The following is a 22683-nucleotide window of genomic DNA, read 5'->3' on the forward strand; positions in this document are numbered from 1 at the left end:
TCTTTCATATGGGGAGGCAAACGGCCCCGGTTCTCACAGAAAGTCCTCATGGAGCCGAGGGACAGGGGCGGCCTCGCCTGCCCGAATCTTCTCCACTACTATTGGGCGGCGCATCTCCGGTTCGTGATAGAATGGGGTGCACGCGAAAGCGACAAGCACTGGTTCCACATGGACCGAGTGGTTACGGGGCGCACCATATGGGACCTGCCTTGGTTACCGCGGGTGGCGCGCTCCAGAAGTGCATACATGGCGGTCCCCACGAGGACGGTTCTTGAAGTATGGGACAGAGTGGCAGTGTCCAAAGGTCTGACCACGTTCCCCTCTCCGCACACCCCCATTGCAGGCAACCCGCACTTTCCCCCTGCTGCTCAGACCCGGGCGTTCGAGAGCTGGACCCAAGGAGACTGCAGGGTTGCAGGAGATCTTTTTCTTGGTGGGTCGCCTAAATCGTGGCTGGACTGCAGAGAAGAGTTCAACCTCCCCTCGGCTGCCAGCTTACAGTACGCACAGCTGCGCCACTGGACCTCGGGAGACGACATGTATCAGGCTGCTTCCAGGGCGCACACCCCATTTGAGAAGTTGGCACGCTCCCTCGGGGGACTGAAACGACTCATCTCCCAAATTTACAACATCTTGCAGCATCCCTCCACTCCGCCTGCGCATCCCTACCAGAGGCAGTGGCAGACGGCAACTGGCACTGAAATCACGCCATCTCAGTGGTCTAGGCTCTGGAACGACATCCCCAAATCCTACCGCAGCATCCCGCAGAGGGAAAACGCGTACAAGATGTTAACACAATGGTACTACACCCCCCTGCGACTCAGCAAAATGTTCCCTGCCTCCTCACCGCTGTGCTGGAGATGTGGCACTGCGACTGGCGACTTCATACACATCTGGTGGTCGTGCCCTGCCCTGGCTGTCTTTTGGAAGGAGGTCCTCAGTCACATTAAGGAGGTGTTGGGTTTTCCCCTCCCTGAGGAGGTTTGCACACTACTGCTGGGTATACGACCCCCCACACTTAAAGCACTCACGCGCAGCGACTGGATCCTCACCCTCCACATGCTAGGCGCTGCCAAACAACTCATTGCTCTATACTGGAAGCGGGCTGAGGCACCGCCGATAGCTTCCTGGTTCGTGCGCCTCTGGCAGGTCCTGACCATGGAGCTGCTCACGGCACGGATACAATCAAGGGGGGTGCGATTCAAGGCAGTGTGGGAACCCCTCGTGCGTCACCTGTGCTCCATCAGCTATGCCCGCCACATGCCTCCCAGGCTCCGCGCTTTGCAATTGTTTGAGGACGCCCTCATCCCTGCCGACCCAAGCAGACTAGGCTCATAGTCACTTCCCCCAGTGCTGGTTTGCGTCTTATGCCTCTTGTAGGCGACCGCAGGTACACCTCCCTGGCCCCTCTCCACCTCACCCCTGCTCTCCCTCTTCCGACTTTCTCTTTTTTCTTGCCTTGCCACTCTGGCTTCCCACCCCCCTATGGGGCAGTTTGGTCCCTGTTGGGCCTTTGAAAATGTGACACCACTGCTCTCCTTCTCATACGCGCCTCCCCCGTACTATGACACATTGCCAGCACATGGCCACCTCTTGCTTTCTACTCCCCTAAGCCACGCGGCCGGCCCCCCGGGGGTTGTAGGCAGGGCGCTGTGTTAAGGATTCCACCTCACCTGGTTACCTACTCCTATTACTGATTTTTCTCTGCGCGGCCGGCCCCGATGAGGGGTTGTAGGCTTATCGCTGTGTTCACAATAAAAACAGATTTGAACAAAAAGTGAAAAAAAATAAAAAATAAAAAAAATACCTGACAGGATTATTCATTCTCACACATTCTCCTACTTCTTAACTTTATTTTGGTACTTGTTTCCAGTCATAGTATTCCTTGCACACTGTTTGTTGAATGTTCTCTCTAATTCTGGTGGGAGACCAATCTTTATGTCTTTCAACCATTACCCAGCACAAGTTATTCCTGTATAAGATTCTTTTTCTCTTAGAATCATGAAGGGACTGAACCAAGTAACATCTGGGGTAATCTGATATGCTCAAATCAATCTCAATTCGTTTTCTCACAACACTGAGTTTAACTTATGTTTTATACAATTTCAGGGAAAAAAATCCTAAACTTCATTTGAACAAAATAGAGTTCCACTGTCACTTACAATACACTTAGGAAGTCGTTCCCTCTGGAATACACGTCTAAAAACGTAAATGACCAGACAAATCAACCTTAATCAACATCTTAATTTTAGGCCGGTTCAAAAATATGTCAAGCAATACAATGAGTTATTTGACGCCGCCACCCAAACACTTACATGTCCTATGATGTCAACTGCTAATGCCTCGCACTGTGTTTCTGATGATTCACAAACCATATTTAAATTAGTTGTTATGGTTCCTAATTTTCGTCATTCTCTTGTGCCCCTTAAGTAATTTATAAATATTTTATACGTGTTTCCTCAAATGCATTTCACAAGTGCTTCTGAATGTTCAATATTCTGTATGGACGACAGCTGTTTCTTTGTACTATGGCCTAAAGGCACTGTGGAACAGAATAATGAATAAACTGCAGCCACTGGTAATTACTCTAGGCCCATTGTGCCACCTCAGACAGGAACCAGCCACATGCAAACTTGGTCCCACTCCTACATTAGCAGTCAAGCGCAAACTGCCAGGTCATACTCCCTCTGCACTGGAATGCAAGCAACCTCACACCTGTAGGCACACCTTGTGGGGGTCTATATGTGCAAAAATAAACTATCTTGTCATCCTTGTTACTTGCCCTGTATACAACAGATTCCCAGGGAGTCTTGAGAAGAGATAGACTGTTCCACCTAAATTAGTTGATAGCTCTGTACAGGAACTCTGATGATATGTTCAGATTAGACTAAACAGCAGTAGGGAGCATGCAACAAAGCACAAGGTAAGTACTGTGTGGTAATCTTCCTGGAAGTTAAGGAGGAGAAGATTATGGTTAGGGTGCAGAACTGGATATGGAAGAAGAGTTCACCTAAATGGTGTTTATGTGGAAAAAAGATGTATGACACAGTATTGTTACTGGGAATAACTTTAGATGTAAATTGATTCAGACTTGTGTAATACAAAGTCAGAGATAACCATGGTAGTGACAGGAGAAATTGGACTAGATGTATTCTTTATGTATACTGGCTCACTGTGGGTAAGGATTACTGAAAGCTTAAAATGCTAAGAACACCCTTTTTATGTGTGCCATAAAATGCCCTTCAATTAATAAAGTTGATGAGCTGGAGAAAACAGAGAGTGAATTTTGAAAAAAACTGTCTTTGTTCACAACATACGGCCCTGCTATTGGATCTAGGTCTAGAAAACATATTCTTTAAATTAATTTCAGCAGTGATTTGTTAGTGATATTCACTAGTGAATGCACAAATGAGAATGTTTACAACATCTCTTATGCATTAACAATGATAAGTATAATCCAGAATTGAATGTAAAAAAGTAGCAGACAACTGAAATGTTCATATTGCTTATGAAATCTACGTGATCACATTAGACTAAATCCTGATCTCCATGCATTTAGAAATGGGCATGATCGAACCTCTTTCCACCTGACTCGGAATCAAAGGAACGGAATTTTACTGCGGGATATGCTGCCCAATAGGTTACTGCTTATCAAGGTGGGATCTGGGTACATTCGATCAGCATGGTAAATAACTGTTGTTTCTCACTTTTGACGGCATTAGAACAGGTGTGGCCAGCCACTTATACTGGTGAATTTTATTGATTGGATTTGAAGGAAAGGAGCGATAACAATCTCCTGTAGAACGGTCTGCGACTGAGCACCATAATGGGTGTGGCTAGCCACTTATACTGGTGAATTTCATCAATTGGACTTAAAGGAAAAGAGGGATAACTTTCCCCTGCAGAACGGTCTGCGATTGTGCACTGATCGTTTTGGTAACTCATTCAGGATTTGCTGCTGCGGAGAAGAAGGTAGCGGGTCAGGCCGACTGTCGATTCACCTTCGGCAGATAGACAAGCAGATTGGTCCCAGTCTTCTCTTGGTTCTCAGACCAGTTGTTAACCAAAAATGTTTTAAGCCCAAGTTTTGGATTTTGTCCATCTGGGCACCTTTAACACCACAGCCAAATGTCCAAGACCGGAGGAGCACCACTTTGGGGTTCAGGACTCCCTCCGGCTGAGTCCAGGTGCAGGTTCAATATGGTGGGAGCCTTTAATGTCCCTGAGGCTCTACTCGGGAGACCAGTTAACTAGCCCTTGGGGTCACTCTGGTAGTCTTGGGTTCAAGTGATAAAGCAGGGCTCAAACAGCAGGGCAGCCCTCTGAGGTTTCAAGGCAGGCTCCAGGCAGCAATGCAGTCCTTCCAAGTGCAGCAAAGCAATCTTGTAGAGTGCACAGCAGGAGAGAGTCCTCTGAGAGTCATTCCACAGGTCCTGAAAGTAAACTGATGAGTGGGTCTGAGGGTCCATTTCTTATACCTAGTACCTTCTTTGAAGAAGGGGGTGTTTCTAGAAGTGTCCCTTTGAAGTGCTTGAACTTTCCTGACTCTCCTGCCCTGCTTGACTCTAATCTTGCTGCAGGGACAATGTAGTGGTAACTAGTCTTTTGTATGATGACAGAGCATAGCCTATTCAGTTGCAAGTGGGGCTATGCCCAGCACCGCCATCCCCATCCTGCCAGTTGATGGCCAATGATGGCCTATACAGGCATGCCCAATCCTTGTATTGTGTGGCTGCCTCAGAGAAATTCCTGAAGTCCAACTGCCAACTATTCCCAGTCATGGGACCTAGGACAGGCTGCATGGACCAAATAGCAGAATAATGCCAACTTTTAGAAGTAAAGTATACAAAAGACTGATAGATGGGATGCTTGAATTAATTTCAGCCACTGGTAATTACTTGGGCCCATAACTAAGGTGAAGCCGATTCTGTGTTGCTTATGTTTCAGTTCAGGAAGGACCTGGCTTGGCAGTTCAGGCTGGACTGTTGTAACTGAAACAAAGACAAGACTGATTTGCATATAGCTGGGTCCAAAATGAGCTGACATTGTGTGAAAAATAACAATGGATTGGGATGCGGTCTGAGTAATTATCAGTGGCTGAAATTAATTGAAGTATTCCATGCATAATTGTGTTTATATTTTAAATTTCTAAAAATGGCATTTTCAAAAGTGTAATTTAAAATCTGATTTTACTATTAAGGAGGGGTTTTAATTATGATTTCATAGATACAAAAGACAAAACGTTTACCTGTTCCAAATCAAAAGTTAGCACTTATTATTAAATGTAATAAGGCAACCTAATGTTATAATACGGCACAGGTAGGCCTCACAGAGTGGGAGACTAATTTAGGAGTTTTCGCTACCAGGACAGGTAAAACTTAAATGTATATGTCCAACCATTTAATTACAATGCACCCTGCACTATGGGCTCCCTACAACCAATGTGAGGGGAGACTTATATGCAATAAAAGGAGAGTTTAAGGCTTGGAAAGGGGGTTATATTGCCAAGTCGAATTGGCAGTTCAAAACTGCATTCAGGCAGCAATGGCAGGCTGGGACATGTTTTAAGGGGCTACTTATGTGGGTGGCACAATAAGTGCTGCAGACTCATTCCCAGTACAAGAATTGGCTTGGTAGTTTGGTTTGCCCTGTTCCCATCATGCACTGGGACAGGAACAGACTAATTTGCATATAGCCAAGTTCTGAGCTGGGATGGTGCAGTGAGCTAAAAAACAGTGATGGATCAAGCCCTGATCTTTGGACTGGGTAAGAGTGGTCTGCTTAATTCAGGCACTCTGTTCATCACCACCCCCTTTTCTGAATCATTTTGTCCACCATAAGCGTGGAAGGGTATACTCAGATGTGAGTCCCTTGATCATTGCACCATCAGGATTCAAGCAAACCGGGCCGACGACGCCTGAAATGGCAGAAACCGGTCCCCGGAAGCTTGTTTCCTTCCCAGTACAAGAATTGGCTTGGTAGTTTGGTTTGCCCTGTTCCCATCATGCACTGGGACAGGAACAGACTAATTTGCATATAGCCAAGTTCTGAGCTGGGATGGTGCAGTGAGCTAAAAAACGGTGATGGATCAAGCCCTGATCTTTGGACTGGGTAAGAGTGGTCTGCTTAATTCAGGCACTCTGTTCATCACCACCCCCTTTTCTGAATCATTTTGTCCACCATAAGCGTGGAAGGGTATACTCAGATGTGAGTCCCTTGCTCATTGCACCATCAGGATTCAAGCAAACCGGGCCGACGACGCCTGAAATGGCAGAAACCGGCCCCCGGAAGCTTGTTTCCTTCCCAGTACAAGAATTGGCTTGGTAGTTTGGTTTGCCCTGTTCCCATCATGCACTGGGACAGGAACAGACTAATTTGCATATAGCCAAGTTCTGAGCTGGGATGGTGCAGTGAGCTAAAAAACGGTGATGGATCAAGCCCTGATCTTTGGACTGGGTAAGAGTGGTCTGCTTAATTCAGGCACTCTGTTCATCACCACCCCCTTTTCTGAATCATTTTGTCCACCATAAGCGTGGAAGGGTATACTCAGATGTGAGTCCCTTGCTCATTGCACCATCAGGATTCAAGCAAACCGGGCCGACGACGCCTGAAATGGCAGAAACCGGTCCCCGGAAGCTTGTTTCCTTCCCAGTACAAGAATTGGCTTGGTAGTTTGGTTTGCCCTGTTCCCATCATGCACTGGGACAGGAACAGACTAATTTGCATATAGCCAAGTTCTGAGCTGGGATGGTGCAGTGAGCTAAAAAACGGTGATGGATCAAGCCCTGATCTTTGGACTGGGTAAGAGTGGTCTGCTTAATTCAGGCACTCTGTTCATCACCACCCCCTTTTCTGAATCATTTTGTCCACCATAAGCGTGGAAGGGTATACTCAGATGTGAGTCCCTTGCTCATTGCACCATCAGGATTCAAGCAAACCGGGCCGACGACGCCTGAAATGGCAGAAACCGGTCCCCGGAAGCTTGTTTCCTTCCCAGTACAAGAATTGGCTTGGTAGTTTGGTTTGCCCTGTTCCCATCATGCACTGGGACAGGAACAGACTAATTTGCATATAGCCAAGTTCTGAGCTGGGATGGTGCAGTGAGCTAAAAAACGGTGATGGATCAAGCCCTGATCTTTGGACTGGGTAAGAGTGGTCTGCTTAATTCAGGCACTCTGTTCATCACCACCCCCTTTTCTGAATCATTTTGTCCACCATAAGCGTGGAAGGGTATACTCAGATGTGAGTCCCTTGCTCATTGCACCATCAGGATTCAAGCAAACCGGGCCGACGACGCCTGAAATGGCAGAAACCGGTCCCCGGAAGCTTGTTTCCTTCCCAGTACAAGAATTGGCTTGGTAGTTTGGTTTGCCCTGTTCCCATCATGCACTGGGACAGGAACAGACTAATTTGCATATAGCCAAGTTCTGAGCTGGGATGGTGCAGTGAGCTAAAAAACGGTGATGGATCAAGCCCTGATCTTTGGACTGGGTAAGAGTGGTCTGCTTAATTCAGGCACTCTGTTCATCACCACCCCCTTTTCTGAATCATTTTGTCCACCATAAGCGTGGAAGGGTATACTCAGATGTGAGTCCCTTGCTCATTGCACCATCAGGATTCAAGCAAACCGGGCCGACGACGCCTGAAATGGCAGAAACCGGTCCCCGGAAGCTTGTTTCCTTCCCAGTACAAGAATTGGCTTGGTAGTTTGGTTTGCCCTGTTCCCATCATGCACTGGGACAGGAACAGACTAATTTGCATATAGCCAAGTTCTGAGCTGGGATGGTGCAGTGAGCTTAAAAACGGTGATGGATCAAGCCCTGATCTTTGGACTGGGTAAGAGTGGTCTGCTTAATTCAGGCACTCTGTTCATCACCACCCCCTTTTCTGAATCATTTTGTCCACCATAAGCGTGGAAGGGTATACTCAGATGTGAGTCCCTTGCTCATTGCACCATCAGGATTCAAGCAAACCGGGCCGACGACGCCTGAAATGGCAGAAACCGGTCCCCGGAAGCTTGTTTCCTTCCCAGTACAAGAATTGGCTTGGTAGTTTGGTTTGCCCTGTTCCCATCATGCACTGGGACAGGAACAGACTAATTTGCATATAGCCAAGTTCTGAGCTGGGATGGTGCAGTGAGCTAAAAAACGGTGATGGATCAAGCCCTGATCTTTGGACTGGGTAAGAGTGGTCTGCTTAATTCAGGCACTCTGTTCATCACCACCCCCTTTTCTGAATCATTTTGTCCACCATACGCGTGGAAGGGTATACTCAGATGTGAGTCCCTTGCTCATTGCACCATCAGGATTCAAGCAAACCGGGCCGACGACGCCTGAAATGGCAGAAACCGGTCCCCGGAAGCTTGTTTCCTTCCCAGTACAAGAATTGGCTTGGTAGTTTGGTTTGCCCTGTTCCCATCATGCACTGGGACAGGAACAGACTAATTTGCATATAGCCAAGTTCTGAGCTGGGATGGTGCAGTGAGCTAAAAAACGGTGATGGATCAAGCCCTGATCTTTGGACTGGGTAAGAGTGGTCTGCTTAATTCAGGCACTCTGTTCATCACCACCCCCTTTTCTGAATCATTTTGTCCACCATAAGCGTGGAAGGGTATACTCAGATGTGAGTCCCTTGCTCATTGCACCATCAGGATTCAAGCAAACCGGGCCGACGACGCCTGAAATGGCAGAAACCGGTCCCCGGAAGCTTGTTTCCTTCCCAGTACAAGAATTGGCTTGGTAGTTTGGTTTGCCCTGTTCCCATCATGCACTGGGACAGGAACAGACTAATTTGCATATAGCCAAGTTCTGAGCTGGGATGGTGCAGTGAGCTAAAAAACGGTGATGGATCAAGCCCTGATCTTTGGACTGGGTAAGAGTGGTCTGCTTAATTCAGGCACTCTGTTCATCACCACCCCCTTTTCTGAAGCAGACTCATTAGTAGCATTTAATTTACAGGACCTGGGTATATGATATACCACTCTACGAGAAACTAATAAGTAAATTATATATGCCAATCAGGTGTAAGCTAATTTTACTATGTTTAAGGGAGCAGGCACAAGCACTTTAGCACTGGTTAGCAGTGGTAAAGTACAAAGTGTCCTAAGGTCAACAAAAACGAATTCAGAAATAATAGAGATGTGAAGGCAAAACGTTTGGGGGTGACCCTGCAGAGGGGGCCAGGTCAAACAATACCAATATTGGTAGTGCAAGGTACGATTTCACATAAAGAACATACCTGCCCACTAGGTAATCTTGTTTTCAAAATTTGGAATATATAACACGTGTGTGGAAGAAAATAGTTATTTTATGGAAGAATGTTTTCAGTGCCTATATTTTTAAAATACTTTGTGAAGCACATGAAGTAATCTATGAACGTTATATGCAAATGTGATGAGGTGAAGGTGTTCTAACGTTTTCGGAGTTTTAAAAACATGGTGGAATTCGTATCATTTTAACGAAATGTGAATATGTGTGTGGTGAAAACCCATTAAAAAATATAATGAATAAATACAACTCAAGCTGACAAAGACACTACATTGTGTTAGTTTAACCTCGGATTAAGAGCTATATATAATACACACAGGTCTTTTATGTACAGTACACTAAAAGATAAATGCAGAAGAAAGCCTTTTGGAGCTAATTTAGTTTTTTACCTGAATGGCCGGGTAGGTTCTATTATTATCAGTGCTGCGCTCTCCCGGAATGCTGCCTGCAGATCGACCTTCAACCTTGTACCTGAATCGCATACCTCTCTGTTTGGGCTGTTCGAATATTTCAACGTATGGTTGTTGTACACCTTAAAAATATACACATATACCAAGTTACAAATCAAGAGTACACTGCAGACACCATCATCAAGTATCATTCTAATCATTTTAAGAATCAGAAAATCTTACCTACGAGTGTGGGCCTCTGCATCAGTGAGTGATGGTTGGGTACTATGGAAAAAGAAGAAATGATAAGTGGTGGGTGATAAAGCCAAATAGAGAATAAAAATAATCATAAATGAAGTATTGTACATTCAGAACATTGGGTAAAATTGGCACTCAGATTTAGAGGCATGCAAGCCAACAAATTAAAAGAGACGATCCAAAGGTCTGGCTTGGCTCTAAGAGCCCATACACAAACCAAGCCCTCAACATATTTGCCATGTAAATCGTGCAACAAACCTCATCTTAAAATATGGTAGAGACTATTCAAAATTCGAAAAAGTGTTTCTTTAACATGTGGAAGCATTTCACTTTAGTACATTAGGTTGCATTAGTGCAAAGATTGGCATTTACTATAAGTGATAGTTTCTAAAAATGAACTTAGAAACATGCATACTCCTCCCTCTACCACTCTGATGAATACGCCCAGTCAGTTGTCATGTGTTGCCTATAAGTGCCCTAGGTTGATGCTACTGATGGTTTAACACCATGCACAAGTTGCATCTGAACCTGGTGCTTTAAGAATGGACACGTGCATTTGCAAAGCTGGACAACCACACATCCAAGTGCTAATGGTTATGATGTAGGCAAGGTTCCAATTGATGCGGACACCACCAGTGTTTACCCTACGTGGCTAACATTAGTGACTCCTGATCATTGACAGAATCCAATGTTTGGACCACGTTGATCCTTTGATACTACCCAATGGAGATAGTCCTCCGATCGGCACCTTGAAAGTTTTCAAGTACTTGTAGAAGCTCAACTCAAATGGCCGAAGCACATGAACCAGCATACTATAAGGTGTTAATATTTCCTTTATTATTATGGAACAGTTGGATTAATTCTAATTGAATTTATGAACTGATAATTAGGAAAACAGTCCTTTATTATGGCCACTTCCAGGAACAATAGAACTATCTCTGGGTGAACTTTGAACATTAAATTCAAATGGAGACACACTAGGCTTATAAACAAAGAACTTTACAAAGACACTCAATGAATTAGAAATGGAAAATATGTGTGCAAAAATGTCATAGAAATTTCTTTTGAGGTCTAGTACCTTTTTTTAACTAATGGTATATTTTATTTGTGACACATGGAGGTTAATCTGCACAAATAAAGTTGTGAGTAAAATACTAGGTGTCTCATCAATAGTAAGCAATGCAACTGTTCTGCCTAGCAAAGGATCTTGTTTCGCAATTTCTCCATATATATATAGAACTCCCTTGTAAGCATCAAAAACACTTGAGGAGGCTTGCATATCCTATAGAGAAACTCCTCAGCTGACATATAAAATGCTGCAAAGTCAACATGCTTTTGATGTTGAATACAAAGAAAATTGTGCAACAATGTGGAAAGACTGATCACACCTAAGCAACCGTTTAGCTTGTTAATTTCCAATCAGACAAGAACACACACATATCAATACCTTTTCTTCATGTATATGACTTTCACTTCAACTGACTTTAGATGAGCCCCAAATATGTCACTGAGTAAGAGTGGCCTTCCTTAACACTGCTTTAAGACTGCATTCCAGTGTAATAGAGATCAGAATGCCCTCCCGATACAGATTTCTCTTCATGTGGAGCTCCTCAATGTCAGTAAAAGAATGGCCTAAAGCAAAATGTGACGAAATATATTACCTAGTGAACAGCAATAATTATTATAATGTATTGTGTCTTAATTACATGAGCCATTATTGCATGACTAGATGCACTTGTGATGTCATAGATTTCATGCAAAATATGTAATTACAATCTCCATAGTGCAATCATAGATCAGACATATGGAAAGCCAAGTAATATACCCAGAAACTATTATGGTGAGTTTACAATAAAGTGTGCCTGCACTGTGTGTCTTTGAGATGCATTGAAAGACTTCTTCACCTTTCCTTTTCCATTTCATATAGAGCAAAGTATGCTTCAAGAGCCAGCAGAGCACTGCTGAAACATCTCCATTACAGTTAGGAAGAGTTTAACCATGAGACAATGAACAAAAAAACGATATGGAACTTTTTGTGGGTGGGTGGAGAGGGCAGTGGTAAACAATGACAGAAACCTGGTATGCAGGATTGGAAAATGTAATTAAGGCATTACACTGAACAGGGTTTTTTTATACTGAACATATTTAAAAACTGAGGTACAGAAAGATAAAATGATTTTCCCAAAAGCATGCAAATGTTGTTTAAGTGTTACAAACCAAATTAAAACCAGTTCTCTGTGACCTAAGTAATATAGCCACCAACTCATTTTTGACTTTTCTTTCTTGCTTCTGTGCTTAACAGCATCAAAGAACATATAGCATTCAAGCTATTTAATGATTCAATATTCAAAACTGCCAGAAGACTCTTCATGAGGATGAAAGGTAGTACGCTTATAGAGTCTGATAATCTTACATTTTGGTTGGCAGTGTGTGAAAAGAGAACATTAATAGAAAATAAAAAAAAAGGATCACTACCATTGTGATTCTTGGTGGCTAATATGAACATAAATTCATGTTACAAATCAGTTAAGTAAAGTATGGCATAACTCTTCTTTTCTGGGGCAATGGTTGAGGGCAGCAATGTTTAAGACTTGAAGATTCCTACTGAATGAGTGAGGAAGTTTAAAAGTAAAGGCATTTGTTAACATAATTAAATCTTGTTGATGTAAATATCAAAGTTAAGGTAAGATCGGAAATCAATTTCTGTGTGAAGTAGCTTAACCTGCACAATTGCACAGAAAACTCTGGATGTATAGAATATCGTAAATAAAATTGAATAATCCTGACCTATATGTCCTAATTATATCCAACTTCATATGCATTTATTGAAAAGTACTACTAGAAATTATTCTTTGCCAGGATTAACAGTGCGTTAATTAGGACATGTCCATTAAAACTCTATGGCAATAAGCTTGACCAGAAACTTTTTATTACAGGTTGAGTAAGCCCCCTTCAACAAAGTAAGTCTTAAAATCTTTTTTTCTTGTATGTTTTAGGTTTTTTTAACCTTTTTTTCAGTTTCACTACAAACAATACTGCAATGTTCGATGAAAAAAATGGGAGTACAGATAAACGCATAAAATACAGGGTAGTCTGTAATACTCGCATCAGGCCTCATACAACAGTAACTCACGTTATAATCCATCATACCTAAGTTATGAAGTGCCCCCTCCAAAACTTTTTTATCTTTAAATCACTTTCTTAAAATGCTCCAATATTGAATTAAGGCACAAAGGGTAGGGAATCATAGATAACTCAAACAATTATAAACAAAATGTATTAAGGCGATAATATTGCATCTCATATCCTGTTTTTGATACAACATGTATAAAGTGTACAATCTAAGCAAGATCTATTGGTTATGTTTTCAGGGCCCTGAAACAATAATGTTATTATGATACCTATCCAAAGTAAGACTCAAAATGGTTTGCACAAATAGCCTTGAAGTGATCCTCTTTATTTCTCGTTTTAAGTATTATCTTTTCTAATACAAAGTTTGGCCTCATGTGGAACGTAGTCCTCAATATTCATATGTTTTTTCGATCATTAAACAATATCAGTAGTTGCTTACAGCGTAGCCCCTGTGAGCATCTGAAGAGTCAGCATTATTGCACCCCATAAATCTGCTGCTTATGGGCATGATATCAACAAATGTAAAAGAGATTGTATTTCTATCCAACCTGAACTTCTGGCAAATGTCCATAGAGTATCATTCAAGAGTATTTTAAATGTCATGCGAAACTCGATTTCCCTTATTTTAGTGATTTGATAAGATTAGCCCCTCTAGAGTTATGGCACTCAATTTGGAGGAAGGATACGCTCCCCTTAACACATCGCATCATAAAGGATTGCCTGGAGCTGGATAATGTGCTTAAAGTAAGATGGCTATACTATGTAAGGTCGACTGAGTACCTTGGGCCTAGAGGACCTGTAAAAAAACCTGAGAAAATGCCTCCAAATATACAAGGCGGTTCTAAAAGAATTTTTTGGGGCTAACCTCGCGCATGAGCGCACAGAGATAAACAAAGTTAAGCCATCAGTTAGGATATATCGGAGTCTTCCTACTGTAGTAGAGAGCGATTATCACTACTTGGAGGAAATCCCGAATCTATAGCATAGGTTCATTTTAGTAAGATTTCGCATTAATTTGTTTCTGTTGTTTGTGGGGTACCCAGCGGGGAAATACAAGCTTTGTGATCTGTCAGAATTTCAGGTCAATCAGATCTCCATATTATCTTATTCTGTGATTTGTATGAAGAGGAACCACGAGATATTTATTACAGGTTCTGAGACAGTATAATTTCAGACAATGTAGAGTGGCCCTTCGATTTCTTTAAAAACTTGACAATCCTTTTATCAGTTATGTCGTAGCTAACTTCCTTTGGGCCTGTACAAAGAAAAGGAAGCTTTTTAATACATTTTGGAACACTGATATGTATTTGTAACCGTATGACATTTTATTGTAATATGTGATGAATGTTATGCTCTGTTAATAATGCTCTGTGCTTTTGTGATCTTGGTTTTCATATAAGATCGAATAAAGCATTATGAATGAATGAATGAATGAATGAACAGAGCACATAGGGCAGGGAATCATAGATAACTCAAACTATTGTAAACAAAACTTATTAAGGAAATAATAGCATCTCATATCCTGTTTTTGATACATATATAAAGTATCCAATCTAAGCAAGATCTATTGGTTGTTTTCAAAGCCCTGAAACATTAATGTTCAATTCAATTCAATAATCTTTATCCGGATATAAAATATCCATAAAAGCACAGTTCAAGAATACCAGCAACAGTTCAGCTTTTTGTTAAAAACACAATATAAATACAATAAGTAAAAAAAGGGGGGTTATCTGATTACAAAGACTTTGGTTATAAATGTATGTTAAAAGAACATATTATACAAAACAACAATATCGTAGGGAAAGTTGAAAACGGGAAGATAGCAGCATAATACTCCTGAGCATTTTCAAAGGTTCAACAAACAAATAACAGCATCTTATAATAAAGTGCAGTTGGTTGTAAACAGTTTTAGCATCATGATATAAGGTGCAGTTTAGGTTAAATCTTTTAGGATAGTCCAGTCCACAGTTAACGATTTTGTTTGGCGTTCCGCACTATAAGGTATAAGTAAATTCGTCCAGTGGAAAACAGTGTTGTGTATTCAGGGACACCCAAATGCGTTACAAAGTGCTCATGGAGGCACATGAGCGAACTGCCACTCTCAAAAAAGAGCTGACGCGGAAAATCAAGACTTCCCTCTCAAGTCTGAGAATTTCACGATATGCTATTCTATAATTAATGTTTGTAGTAGCCTTAAATTGCGGGATCAAATACTGTTTTGTATATTCTTGATAAAAATTGCAGAAAAATAAAAAATGTAACAATGTTGGATTGCTAAGAGTGCCACAGGGACAGGGCATTAGCTCGAGGTTAGTGTTGAATCCCAAAGGAAAGCAAAGTGAGTATTTTAGGGTGCCGTCACTGAGGCGAAAGAGCAAAGTTCTCTCCCAATGACTTATGTTCTTCAAGAGATATTTAGACGGCATATGGGTTAGGGGGCTGTCAGCCTCCACTAATTACATATACCTAGAGACTGATGATTTTGAGAGCCCTAAGGCATATATTGCATTTTTATAAGATTCATATAGTGCATCCATAAGAGTATTTTTATTTATTCCCTCTTGGCCCAAGGGATTAAAAAAGACGTGCTTTAAATTCACGCTAGTGAAACTTTTTCTAACAGCGGAAAGCCAGGGCATGCACCCTCTGTTGTCGCAGTCTGCTATGATCTCCCTTGTCAAAGTCGCTGCCGGGTTTTGCCAAACTTTTAGCCAAAATTTAGCTGGGCGGGACCTAATAAAGTTTTCTATGTAAAACAAAGTTTGGTGAGAAAATGTGGGTCCCTAGGAGTTTCCGACAGAATCGGTTTTCCTCTCTCTGGATTCCAATGCAGTTTGAAAAAAAAACAGACTTCAGCGCCATATGTGGCAGTAGGAATGCACTGTGTTTTATAAATTTTAGATATAGATAAGGCATTAATGTTAATATGCTACTTATCCAAAGTAAGACTCAAAATTGTTTGCACAAATAGCCTTGAAATGATCCTCTCTGTTTCTCAGTTTAAGTAACATCTTTTTTGATAAAAAGTTTGACATCGTGTGGAATGTAGTCCTCAATGTTCATATGTTTTTTCTATCATTAAACAATATCACTAGTTGCTTACAGGCTAGCGCCTGTGAGCAACTGAAGAGTCAGCAAAATTGCACCGCATAAATCTGCTGCTTATGGGCATGATTGCAACAAATGTAAAAGATAATTATTTCTATCCAACCTGAAGTTCTGGCAAATGCCACCAGATGATCACTCAAGAGTATGTGGACACAGGTGTCCAAAATGTTTGTAAACAACAAAACAATATGCCATGTTCAATTTTACCATAGAGATATTTGGAAGCATCAATTACTCAAAGTAACTAGGATCCTTATATCGAGTTCTTCCTCCCAACATATTCTACATTTCTCAAGATTTAAGATTATTCTGCATCTAAGAAGTAAATACCATTGATAAACTTAATTAATCTTTTATCTTTAAAGAATTTGTAAATGACATGATTTTCTGCTTCTTTCATTACTCTTGCATATAAGTATATTTCAAGAAGTGTCATGAGCGTAGAATTAATTCCAGATTTTCGTTTTAGGCAACAAAGTTATTACCCAATATGGTGAATTTAACTTGCTCCAACCTGAATATTTCAAACATACTGCTTATCCTTACTGCCAATTACTTTATAAACAGACAGATTCCACAACCTTTTGAATATTCCCCAGGCGTCACACTGGATCTGAAAACGTTTTCAGCAGTATCTCTGTGCGCTGGAAAATTTCTTCTTGTGGCTACACAGTGATGCAGTTCTGCTCCAAAAATAACATGAGGAACCCCCAGACGCAGAGTCCTACTAACAAATTAGTAAACAGTGTACAGATTCCTAGACTTGTTTTTTTTTTAATGGATAGAGTCCAAACACAGAACGAGGAGGATGGGAGGGTTGGTGAGGAATCTTCGTCTAGACAGTCTACCAGAAAGAGCGTTACTGAAGGCAAATAACTAGTTCTTCTGATAGAGACTTCTAGCTGCAGATTCTTCACCTTTGGAATATATACCACAGCAAGATCTATTCAAAAGTGGGTCTGCGAGAGGACTCAAACCAAGAAGTCCTGCAGGACCGAGTGGGCAAAATGCTCCTCCTGGTGAACCTGATTGTCCAGGAAATAATGTTTTGTGAACATATGGAGGTGAGCCCACATAGCTGCCTGGCAAATGTTTAGGACAGGAACTCCAATTCCTTCGGGCAGCAGCTTTTTCGCCAGTGCATAGCAAATCTTAACGCAGAGCACGATCCAATGGGAAACAGTTCTCTTCTGCACTGCTTTGCTTTTTTTCGCTCCAAAGAACCCCCCAAAGATCCGATTGTCCACCTGGTAGCCTTTTGTGTGATATTTGTAAAAGTTCAGTGCTCTCTTGGGGTCTAAGCGATGAAGTTTCTCCTCCTCCAAAGAGGGTTGAGGCAGAGCATAGAATGCTGGCAGAGTGATGGTTTGACAAAAGTGGAACAGCGTCACAAGTTTCAGCAGGAAGGATGCCTGAACCATTTTGTCTGGGAAGAAGGAAGTGTATGGTGGAGTAACAAAGAAAGCTTGAAACTTACTCACAAGCTGTGCCGAAGTGATGGCAATGAGGAACAGAGTCTTGATGTTAAGGAGGATAGGGTTCAGCTGGGAAGCAGCTCAAATAGCATACACATAAGATAAGTGAGGACCATTAAGGTCCCATTGAGGCATGAGAAAAAGAGAAAGGGGAAACGTGTTGCAGCCCTTTCAAAAACCACATCACAACTTGTGATTTAAACAAAGAGGACTGATCAGGTGACTTTAAGAAGGCTGAGAAAGTCGAAAGATTACCCTTAATTGTGCCCAGAGCAAAGCCCAGCCAGGTGAGAAACAGAACAAATAACACAATATAAGACAGTAGGGCACGGAGAGCGTCAATCTGGAAAGTCCCGCACCAAGCCACAAACGTGTCCCAATGACTCAGGTAGACAGTTTTATCGAGGAATGCCTGCCTGCCAAGATGACATCAACCACCTCGGAGGGAAGATTGTATGTGTTCAGCTGTTACCGCTCAATCTCCAAGCATGAAGGTGGAGATTGCAAAGGTCTGGGTGCGACAGCTGGTTCTCCCAGAGGAACAGCTTGATAAGAGGACATATGTTCAAGCCAAGAAGTTCGGGATACCACACTCTCCGTGTCCAATCCGTAGCCACTAGGATGACTTGGGCCCTGTCCATCCTGATCATCTTGAGAACTCGAGGCAGGAATGGTGTCAGCAGAAAGGCACGCAGGGGCGCTGAATTTCACTTGAGACAGAACACCTGTCATAGAGAGAGATGCCATGGAAACCCTAACATGCAGAAGTGCTGACATTGCCCATTCTCGGCACAGATCGAGACAAGGTATTCCCCATGCGCAGAAGAGAACTTGTGCCACCTGCGGGTGTAGTTGCCATTCGTGACCCACTAGGCACTGAGAGCTCAGCTTGTCTGCCCTGGCGTTTAAAGATTCTGCCAGATAGTTCTCCACCAGGAAAATCCATTGGTGGTCCATTCATTTCCAGAGGAGTAAAGCCTCCTGGCAAAGGGTCCGTGACCCCACCTCGCCTTGTTTGTTGCAGTACCACATGGCAGTGCTGTTGTCCATGAGCATCTGTACCAGCCTCCACTAGATGGACGGAAGGACGGCTTTCAGCGCCAAGCAAATGGCCCTCAGCTCCAAATCTGCCGAAAACCAGAGGCCTCTGATCTCACCTATCCCAGATGGTCACCTCAACCCAAAAGTGATGCACTGGTCACCACTGTCAGCTCTGGGTGGGGAAGGGAGAGGGATCTGCCATTGACCCAGTCTCGATACAGTAACCACAACTGTAGATCTTTTACAGTCTTCTCCAAATCTGAACATGCTCCGAGAGGTCCCCTTGATGTTGGGCCCACTGGGATTTCAGATCCCACTGCAGAGTCGCATATGCCACCTCATGTGCTTGACCAGCAGGATGCAGGGGGCCATTAATCTCAGCGGGATAGAGTCAACCACACTAAAATCCAGTACCGAGGCTGAAAGATCGGGATCATAACCTAAATGTCCTAGACTCTCTTTTCCGGGAAAAAGGTACGTAACCGAGCCATGTCCAGAATGACTCCAATATAGGGAAGCACCTGAGAAGAAGTCAGGTGTGACTTCGGCACACTCATAGGGAACCCCAAAGATGGCAGGATGTTCACCGTAGTGTTTTAGTTGGCTGACGACAGCCTGGGGCACACAGTGGTATTTCTAAAAACATTTCCTGACCCAATCTGATGCCAGAGTCATATTAAAAAGATGAAGAATCTACGGCTAGAAGTCTCTTTCAGAAATTCAACCTTCTCCAAATAAAGGCACAAACAAGTATTTACAAGAAGAAAGGCTCTGTGGGAGCTGAAATGCGTTGCAGTATCTGGTGAAATAAACAAGAAAAATGAGCAAAATTGAAACCTGGGTCGAAACTCCGAGGTTTGTAGGACTGTAATAATGACTAAACAAATGGGATATATATATATATATATATATATATATATATGTGTATATATATATATATATATATATATATATATATATATATATATATATATATATATATATATATATATATATATATATATATCTCAAAAGAATCACCGCTCCCGTTACAGAAGGTGAGAGGCCACAACAGGGGTCAGCAGGGAAAGCTTTAATTGGAAACAGCATAGGCATGATGCATTTCGGCGTCTGTAGCCTTCGTCGGATGCCGCTGTATGACTGCTAGTTTCTCCGCCCACGCCTTAAGTATCCCATGTTCGCAGAGGTAGGAGGTTCAAAGTTCAGCCCCCTAGTAACATGTCCGCGCTGCTACTGCTCCCAAGTAAGACTCCAGTTCCCAGAATGCAGTATATTGAGGGCTGTGGATGCAGTGAGCAGAGTTAGTAGGGAAGGCGCGTTGTGTGGAAATCACAATAATGAAGCAGTAGTGAAGATGTTCAGCCTCCCTGGGTCCCCTAACTCCCAACCTGCGTCACCGATGGTACAGCCGGGCCATGAGTCGCGATATATATATATTTTTTTTTTTGTCGGTCGGGGTAAAGGGGGTTTGGAGATTGAATAAACTTGAAAACATTCTGACACCGGAGTGCTGGCCGTTTTTTCCGACGAGAACTGGTTGGATTTTGTGTTCGTATATATATATATATATATATATATATATATATATATATATATATATATATATATATATATATATATCTCACCACACACCTCCCTCAAAAAGAAGAAGCGAAAGCCCGTAGGGGAACAGGTAGGAAAGCCTTTATTTGCCAAAACAGCTCCGGTGGCGGCAAATGCATTTTGGCTTGCGCCTTCGTCAGTGCCCAACACCGGAATGGTATACTTGGTGAGTTCTTCCCTGTTACCATTGGAGTAGCTAACGTGAGTCCGCTCCTCCCCCGTGCAATGCAGCTCACCTGTTGCAGCACGTTCGTGATCCTCCGAACTGCAACTCCCAGGAAGCCTTATGGTACAAGCGACTCGGGTCGGTGAAACAATGTGGGGAGAACAAATGTTATTGTATGCTGGTAATTTGCAGACCACAAAATGCAAATTGGGAAGACACACAAAGCTGTCCTGCGCTTCCAAAGTCTCTCCTCGAGTCCCCTAATACTGCCACAGCCAACAGTGCAGGAAATCCAAATTGCAGGGGCGGAGTGCCCAGAGAGGTACAATACCTCAACTGCTCAGGTCTTCCAGCAAGAGGGGCGGGTTCCGGACAGAATCCATCACTGAATCCACCATGAGTGCCGCGAAGCAAGCCAGTTACTGTCCGGTCCCAAACGTGGCAGGGGCTTCCAAATTGCGCCTCTGGCTGGCGCAGAAAATGTCACCACACACCTCCCTCAAAAAGAAGAAGCGGAAGCCCGTAGGGGAACAGGTAGGAAAGCCTTTATTTGCCAAAACAGCTCCAGTGGCGGCAAATGCATTTCGGCTTGCGCCTTCGTCAGTGCCCAACACCGGAATGGTATACTTGGTGAGTTCTTCCCTGTTACCATTGGAGTAGCTAAAGTGAGTCAGCTCCTCCCCCGTGCAATGCAGCTCACCTGTTGCAGCACGTTCGTGATCCTCCGAACTGCAACTCCCAGGAAGCCTTATGGTACAAGCGACTCGGGTCGGTGAAACAATGTAGGGAGAACAAATGTTATTGTATGCTGGTAATTTGCGGACCACAAAATGCAAATTGGGAAGACACACAAAGCTGTCCTGCTCTTCCAAAGTCTCTCCTCGAGTCCCCTAATACTGCCACAGCCAACAGTGCAGGTAATCCAAATTGCAGGGGCGGAGTGCCCAGAGAAGTACAATACCTCAACTGCTCAGGTCTTCCAACAAGCGGGGTGGGTCCCGGACAGAATCCATCACTGAATCCACCATGAGTGCCGCGAAGCAAGCCAGTTACTGTCCGGTCCCAAACGTGGCAGGGGCTTCCAAATTGCGCCTCTGGCTGGCGCAGAAAATGTCACCACACACCTCCCTCAAAAAGAAGAAGCGGAAGCCCGTAGGGGAACAGGTAGGAAAGCCTTTATTTGCCAAAACAGCTCCAGTGGCGGCAAATGCATTTCGGCTTGCGCCTTCGTCAGTGCCCAACACCGGAATGGTATACTTGGTGAGTTCTTCCCTGTTACCATTGGAGTAGCTAACGTGAGTCCGCTCCTCCCCCGTGCAATGCAGCTCACCTGTTGCAGCACGTTCGTGATCCTCCGAACTGCAACTCCCAGGAAGCCTTATGGTACAAGCGACTCGGGTCGGTGAAACAATGTGGGGAGAACAAATGTTATTGTATGCTGGTAATTTGCGGACCACAAAATGCAAATTGGGAAGACACACAAAGCTGTCCTGCGCTTCCAAAGTCTCTCCTCGAGTCCCCTAATACTGCCACAGCCAACAGTGCAGGAAATCCAAATTGCAGGGGCGGAGTGCCCAGAGAGGTACAATACCTCAACTGCTCAGGTCTTCCAACAAGCGGGGCGGGTCCCGGACAGAATCCATCACTGAATCCACCATGAGTGCCGCGAAGCAAGCCAGTTACTGTCCGGTCCCAAACGTGGCAGGGGCTTCCAAATTGCGCCTCTGGCTGGCGCAGAAAATGTCACCACACACCTCCCTCACAAAGAAGAAGCGGAAGCCCGTAGGGGAACAGGTAGGAAAGCCTTCATTTGCCAAAACAGCTCCAGTGGCGGCAAATGCATTTCGGCTTGCATACACACCCAACATACACACCTGACCCAAATGCAACATTTGTTTCTAACCGAAAGCCAGAAAACCAGCACTGCAATACCAATGGGTCTGGTTTTAAAAGAATGTTCTATGGTAATGTGAAGCACTACAAGTAAATAGCACAGGAATGAACATGTATTTGTGTGGAAGTACTGTGGAATAATACTGGTGTAGGTTAAAAGGTTAAGTGACAGTTGCACTGTCAAGCCAGACCTAAAAATAAATGTAGGTTAATGACGGCCCTCCTCGGATCTGTGCTGCTGCCAGAAAAAGACATACACCGTAAATTATCTGGTTATCTAAGGCACTTTTACAGCAGTACAGTTTTACATGAACGCCCCACAAAGTTAAAGCTCAGCCAGCTGGATAAATAAA

The 22683-nt window shown here is 43.4% G+C and overlaps 1 protein-coding gene across 1 annotated transcript in view; it reads right to left on the reverse strand.

Annotated features, from left to right (window-relative positions):
- The window catches only part of REL (REL proto-oncogene, NF-kB subunit), a 330308-nt gene that overhangs the window by 211782 nt on the left and 95843 nt on the right, over positions 1-22683 (reverse strand). The window contains exons 2-3 of the mRNA XM_078649301.1: positions 9899-9940; positions 9656-9798 (exon numbers count right to left, since the gene is read on the reverse strand). Of these exons, the coding sequence (XP_078505427.1) occupies positions 9656-9798; positions 9899-9940 (185 nt within the window). The remainder of the gene's footprint in view (positions 1-9655; positions 9799-9898; positions 9941-22683) is intronic.

Source organism: Lissotriton helveticus, chromosome 6 (assembly GCF_964261635.1).
Source record: "Lissotriton helveticus chromosome 6, aLisHel1.1, whole genome shotgun sequence".
Lineage (NCBI taxonomy): Eukaryota > Metazoa > Chordata > Amphibia > Caudata > Salamandridae > Lissotriton > Lissotriton helveticus.